Source organism: Mercenaria mercenaria, chromosome 15 (genome assembly GCF_021730395.1).
Source record: "Mercenaria mercenaria strain notata chromosome 15, MADL_Memer_1, whole genome shotgun sequence".
NCBI lineage: Eukaryota > Metazoa > Mollusca > Bivalvia > Venerida > Veneridae > Mercenaria > Mercenaria mercenaria.
In genome coordinates, this window is record NC_069375.1 from 65,848,667 (window position 1) to 65,855,691 (window position 7,025).

Genomic DNA, 7,025 nt, shown 5'->3' on the forward strand with positions numbered 1-7,025 from the left:
GGAACTCTGTCATCCATCAAGGGATTACAATATAACTTGGCATAAATGTTTCCTATGACAAGACGACGTGTCACGCTTAAATCCAGAACCATAGCTTAAGGGTCAAGGTCACACTTGAAGATCAAAGGTCAATAGAGTTGTTTTTCTATCTGGTCTATAACTTTGTCGTGCAAAACAGGATTTAAAATTTATCAGCATAAATATTCTCCTGGATGAGACAACGTGTCATGCGCGCAAAAACTGGACCCTTAAATGAAAGGTCAAGGTCATTCTAAGAAGTCAGAGGCAAAAGGGTTTTTTTTTCCTGTCCGATCTGTAATTCAATTGTCCTTAAAGAGATCTTAATATTACTCGGCACAAATGTACCCCAGGATAAGATGATGTGTCATGTATATTACAGGACCTCTAACTTAAAGGTCAAGGTCACACTTTGAGGTCAAAGGTCGATAGATTTTTTCCTATACCTCTGTCATCCATGAAAGAATTTTAATATTAAAATGTTTTTAATAATGAGACTACTTGTCTTACGCAACCCCTTATCCCTATCTCAATATCTTAGATATAGTGGAATATAGCAATAATGACGCTGTTCCAGGTTCGATACCTTTTTAATAATGACGTTACATACAAAACATTGCAAGGATGTGACGTTGACGTTTACGTTACGTTAAAGCGCGCCAATTCCCGACATACTCGGGGCCACGAAATGATACTTTACACATTAAAGAAAATTACTTAATCACAATAAATCGCGTGTATCAGAATTAATACTTAAAAGTTCATGAATATTGCTATCACATATGAAAGTTCATTAGTTTATAGTTCACACATCGTCAGTGATGTCGTCTGTGGTGGGTACACTTCCTACTTCTAGTGGGTATAGCTTCACGATTGGTTGTCACATCACACCTGTAGTAGTTCTAAGTTTGACTGCTCGTGTTAACCCGTCCATACCAGTGAGTAACTCGTCTACCAGGCCAAGATTCCATCGTATTCTCGGAGAGTCGTCATGGATTAGTACAACGTCACCCACTTTTATCGTTTGGGCGTTACTTCCTATCTTCTGGTGGTGTTCACGAAGAGCCGTCAGGTACTCGGACATCCATCTGCGCCGAAAGTGGTCTATTAGCGTCTGCTGCATCCGGGCTCGCTTGGTAAGTGATGTGTGATCTGACGTTACATCACAGTTAGTGGCATCAATGTCGTTGGAATATGGTAATGATGTCGTCTGGCGGCCATACAACAGGTGTGCTGGGGTCAGTGGTCTAGGATCATCTGGACTGAATGGAACGTGCGTCAGCGGTCGATTGTTAATCATGCACTCTGTCTCTGTAGTGATGGTTTGAAGGGTTTCCAGGGTAACGTACGCTCGTCCAATAATCTTCTTAAGGGTCACCTTTGTCAGGCCAATGAGTCTTTCCCAGAATCCTCCGTACCAGGGAGCTCTCTTAGGTATAAATCGCCATTCTGTACCCATTTCACTCAGTGATGTTCTAATAGATGCAGACTGGAACAGTTTTCTGAGACTGGTAGCAGCAGACTGGTATGTCGTAGCGTTGTCTGATATCATGACTTTAGGAAGGGACTTTCTGCTGACAAACCTTCTAAACGCTTGCATAAATGTAGATTCTGATAGGTCGGTGACAAGTTCTAAATGTATGGCTCGTGTAGCTGCGCATGTGAAGAGACATATGTATGCCTTTGATTTGGTTCCTGTATTGTTCTTAGTTTGGATGGCTCCGGTAAAGTCAACACCTGTGACTGTGAATGGAGGTGCATTTTCAACTCGTATCTTTGGCAACGGTGGTGGATCAGGGGCACTGTAGGGTCTCCCGGTGACTCGTCTGCATGTCACGCACTTACGGGTTATGGCGTTCACACACTGTCTAATGGCCGGTATCCAATACTTCTGACGAATGTTGGTTACTTTAGCGTTCGTTCCGGCATGCAGGTATTTCTCATGGGCGTTCTGTACAATTAGGCGGGTAAGTAGGTGTTTCTTAGGCAATAAGTAAGGAAACTTCGTTGATTCAGCAACAGGGGCATTCTGGATTCTCCCGCCACATCGAAGTAGGGACGTAGGGGACTTCAGGTAGGTAACTTCATCTGGATAAGCGGTTTCCTGGCAATCTCGCAATAACATTTGCTCATCATCTTGTAGTTCTTGTGTAGACAGAACACCTAACATTCTATGTTGAGAAGTTCGACAATTGTATACGAATCGTCGTACGTAGGCCATAACACGAAGGAGCTTGCTGTATTTGCTGAATCTGGTTATGTCAATCAACTGGAGTATGCTAATGTCTTGGCTAGATGTCGTCTGCTGGTTGGAGAGTATGTTAGAATTATCAACTATTCTTGCCTACCTAGCGGGGAAAGTATACATTTATCCTAGCACGCGCCGGTGATAGTTATCCATGTATTTCCCTAGGGAAAAACCTTGTCTAAAATAGCGTGCACTAAGGTGACGTCACATAGTACTTGTACCATTGTGACGTCATGAACTTTATAAATAATGTCAGGAAATGCCCAAACCTATTTGTCTCCACGATCTATTTTGAATATGATAGGCAAGAAAAATGATCTAACATGTCTGCCTGTGTAAGACAGCTGTTTTCCCTACCCTCGGGACAGCATGGATAAAAAACCTCGCTAACGCTCGGTTTTCCATTCCACACTGTCCCTCGGGTAGGGAAAACCCCGTCTTACACAGGCAGGCATGTAAGATCCTTATATTCTTGCCTACCTAGCGGGGAAAGTATACATTTATCCGAGCACGCACCGGGGATAGATATTCATGTCTTTCCCTAGGGAAAAACCTTGTCTAAAATAGCGTGCACTAAGGTGACGTCACATAGTACTTGTACCATTGTGACGTCATGAACTTTATAAATAATGTCAGGAAATACCCAAACCTATTTGTCTCCACGATCTATTTTGAATATGATAGGCAAGAAAAATGATCTAGGTTAGAGGCCACCAATTGTTTTCCTATAGACTTACATTGTAACATTATGGCGTTTACGGCCTTCCATACATCGAAACATGTATATCTAATTACAAGTTTTTCAAGAACTATCCTAGTTCTACCAAAATATCGGACGAAAAACTTATGAATAGTGATACTTTATTTAAGTAATTTTCGTGTGAATGAGATGACCCCCTGTTTACATCATTGACATGGCGGGAGAAATTCGTTTGATAAAACTTTTTTTCAATACACATAAAATGTAGCAAATTTTGTCAAAATGTATAATAAAATACTGTAAATGCAGTGAAAAAATATCAATTTTGAAAACATAATCACTTCCTGGGTTTGTTTACATGACTGACTAATCAGAACGCACACACGTTACCTTATTCCCAGGTATACACTTACCTCATTCCCAGTAAGTTCCCTGTACTTTTTTGAATTGGTGGTCTCTGACCTCTAACATGTCTGCCTGTGTAAGACAGCTGTTTTCCCTACCCTCGGGACAGCATGGATAAAAAACCTCGCTAACGGTCGGTTTTCCATTCCACACTGTCCCTCGGGTAGGGAAAACCCCGTCTTACACAGGCAGGCATGTAAGATCCTTATAATGTCGTCTGCTCTTCACTGGTCGTCTGCATTAATGCCTGTGTAGAATCCCAAGTAGGCCACGTACTAGTGTCACATAACCAGGAGGGACCGGTACTCCACAGACTGCTACTCAGGAACTTATCTGCAGTGATGCCTCGGGTAAGTAGATCCGCTGGGTTACTATCTGTTGGGCAATATCTCCATGACGACCCTGGGGTTAAGTTAGATATCTCGGATACTCGGTTGGTAATAAATTTCTTGGAAGGTTTCGATGACTTCAACCAGTGTAGGACGATCTGGTTGTCGGACCGATATGTAATGTCTGTGACCATGAGCGACTTCTGTAGATGGGAACCTAGTCTTGCACCAATCAAGGCAGCCATCAATTCTAGTTGTGGTAGTGTGAGCTTCTTGAGGGGTGCCACTCGATTCTTCGCCATGACAAGTCGTGCGTCGGTGCTATAGCAGATGTACGCTGCGGCTCCATATGATGCCATACTGGCGTCTACAAACACGTGTAACTGCCCTGAGGTCCTGTCAAGTCCGGAACTAGCGGTAGGCAGCAGTAATCTGGGTAAGGTCATGGTTTGTGCGGAATTCAAATCGAAGCTAAGGGTATGCCATGCGTGCTGTATATCTTCTGGTAACGGGACATCCCAGTCATAACTTTTCTTCCATAGATCTTGTAGTAGAATCTTGGTTCTGATGGTTACAGGGCTAAGCAGGCCTAGTGGGTCATAAATTCTATATGTATACTTCAAGACTGCTCTCTTTGTCACTTTGTCTAGTTGGGAAATAACTCTTGGGGGAAATGACAGCATGTCACTAGTGGGATTCCAACGTAAGCCTAGGATCTTTATTAACTCATCACTATCGAGTACGCCGACGGTACTTGCGGTATGACGTAAATTGTCGCTGTTAGAGGTCCAGGAACGTTGATTCATGCCGGCGTTGGACATCAGTGTTCTGGATTCCCAGAAGTAGTTCAAGAGGTCCAATTCATTTGTAAAGCTGGATACTACGTTGTCTACGTAGAGGTCTCGCTCTATAATGGTAGCTGCTTTGAGTCTCGGGTTCAAACGTAGATGCTTTAGGAGGGTCGCATTCAGCATGAATGGCGAACATGTAGCGCCAAATAGCACAACTTTAAAGGGATAGGTAATCAAGGGACTGCAGGGATCGTTAGTGTTCTGTAGCCATAGGAATCTCGTAACATCTCTGTCATTCTCGTGCAGGCCCACGTGAAGAAAAGCCTTTTCAATGTCTGTGGTAACTGCGTATCTGTTGTACCGGAATCGGGTTAGAAGGGAAGTCAAATCGTTCAGGATTGGCGGGGTTGATTCTAGGCAATCATTCAGGGACGGCTCATCACGGGATTTTCGGCAGCTGCAATCATACACAATTCTGATGGGGTGGTAGAGGAATCCTTTTTCACTGGGTGATGGGGTATGTAGTACACTCTTGTTGTCTGGGAATCTTCGTCAACTTTCTCTTTAAAGCCTCTTCTTTCCTGTTCTGCGATGATCTCGCCATACTTCTGCAGTATCTCTGGCTCTGCACTTAGTCGCCTGATAGTGTTCTCGGTTTTGCGTTTGGTAATCTGGTAGTTTGTGGGAAGTGGAGGATGGTCTTGTTTCCATGGTAACTGGGCAGTGTATCTTCCATTACTATACTGAATGGCATTCTGCTGATAATTCTCAAGGTAGTCTGTGATCTTCTCGTCATCGGTACTATCGGCGATCCCCATGCTCTCTAGCTTCCAGAATTTCTCTAGGCTGTGGACTTCATCTGCACAGGAAGTGATAACGTTCAGTGCATGCTGGGTAGAAATCTCTGGAGGTCGAATCAGGTAAGCGTCCGGATAATAGGTAGCCAATCTTGGACTTTACTGCCGTGGGACCATCTCCACGTCGTACCTCATCTTCAACAATATCCCAGTAGAAATCAGCGCCGATGAGTAGGGATATGTTAAAACAACTGACACTGCTCACTAGATGGGCTAACTTAAGACGACGTAAGTATGGTAAATTAACCGTGGAATCTTTCAGGTGATTAGTAATGGGATTTGCTATGGTCGGGACAATAATAGTTTTGATAGGGATCTTTTGCTTAGAATCTGTTATCAGGTAGACCGTGGTGGTATCAAGGTGCTGAACTCCGTCACTCCTCCCTCCAAATGCCGACAAACAAATTATCTCGGTTGTCTCCCTTGGCAGTTGTAATTCTTGCGCTAACGACTGTGTTATGTACGATCGTTGTGATCCTTCATCAAATAGGATAGTAGCGTCTAAAGAATGGTTTTTTCTGGAACATATAGGAGCGATGGCTGTCTTCAGTAAAACTCCGGATAGGGATTTTTGGGTTGATGATGCGTGCATCGTAACTTCCGGTTGGGGATAGGACGCTTGAGCTGCTGCCTTTGGGTCACTGTGAGTCTGTGCAGGTCTACTAGGTTGCGGGGCGTTTTCTGGCCGGCAAATACTTGTGTGATGCTTCTTGTGGCACTTCTGACATGTACGACGTGACTTGCATCTGGACATCATGTGTGAACCAAGGCAGTTGAAGCATGGTCGATTCTTTTTTACGACGGCTAGTCTGGATGCGACGTCAGGGTACTTGGTACAATCTATGGAACTGTGTGATTCCTGACAGAAGGCACACTTTACTGGATTTCTATGTGATCTTTTAGGGGGAATCATGGGGTTGGAAGAAACTGGCGCAGTTCGTTTGGTCTTATAGGCTGATGACTTATAGGACCGCCTGCATCTAATATGTTTATTTCCCTGGATATTGCCTTGCGTAGATCTAGCAACTGCCAGTCACCGTCGCTGTGCTCTCGGGCTAGGTTACGTCGTACTTCTCCTGGTAACTTATCTAATATTATTGGAACTAGTAAGTTGCCGTACGTGTCCTGATACTGACCATTGGACTCTAGACTACGGAGATACGATTCCAACTTATCGTAGAAACTGCGCAAGCTATGGATATTATTTGTCGGGGCTGGAAGCTGAAGAAGGGCTTGCATAGTGACGTGGGTAATTTTTGTCGGCGACCATACCTTTCTTTCAGTAAATCTATCGCTCGAGCATAATTTGGATTGGTCAGCGTAAAACCTTCAATGGTATTGGCTGCTTCAGATTCAAGCTGAGATTGCAAGTAGCTGAACTTTTGCACATCAGTTAGATTATAATTTAGATGTATGGTGGATTCGAATGAGTCCCAGAACGTTTGCCAACGTAAAATATCCCCGTTGAAAGTAGGGAGTGTAAGTTTCGGTAGTCTATGGAAAATGGACGAGTTTGTAGAATTAATAGAAGCATTACTTACAGGTTGGCATGTATACTGTACTCTGTCTGTGGCTATACTCTGTGACTGAGCGCTTGCGTTGCTGAATGGTTCTCCAGGGCAGACGTCAGTGGGATAAAACTCTGTAGACCGGATACCCTCCGCAGACTGGACACGG

General features: G+C 43.8%; 4 protein-coding genes across 4 annotated transcripts; all 4 read right to left on the reverse strand.

Moving 5' to 3' along the window:
* Positions 1 to 898: 898 nt before the first annotated feature.
* Positions 899 to 2,188, reverse strand: LOC128548810 (uncharacterized). Its single transcript, XM_053524297.1, has one exon. It carries the CDS (start codon positions 2,186 to 2,188, stop codon positions 899 to 901), a length of 1,290 nt encoding a protein of 429 aa, XP_053380272.1.
* A 1,388-nt stretch (positions 2,189 to 3,576) lies between these two features.
* On the reverse strand, positions 3,577 to 4,674 carry LOC128548811 (uncharacterized). Its single transcript, XM_053524298.1, has one exon. The coding sequence runs from the start codon at positions 4,672 to 4,674 to the stop codon at positions 3,577 to 3,579; it is 1,098 nt and encodes a 365-aa protein (XP_053380273.1).
* A 242-nt stretch (positions 4,675 to 4,916) lies between these two features.
* LOC128548812 (uncharacterized) lies at positions 4,917 to 5,309 on the reverse strand. Its single transcript, XM_053524299.1, has one exon. The coding sequence runs from the start codon at positions 5,307 to 5,309 to the stop codon at positions 4,917 to 4,919; it is 393 nt and encodes a 130-aa protein (XP_053380274.1).
* A 37-nt stretch (positions 5,310 to 5,346) lies between these two features.
* On the reverse strand, positions 5,347 to 6,261 carry LOC128548813 (uncharacterized). The gene has a single exon (XM_053524301.1). The coding sequence runs from the start codon at positions 6,259 to 6,261 to the stop codon at positions 5,347 to 5,349; it is 915 nt and encodes a 304-aa protein (XP_053380276.1).
* Positions 6,262 to 7,025: the final 764 nt, after the last annotated feature.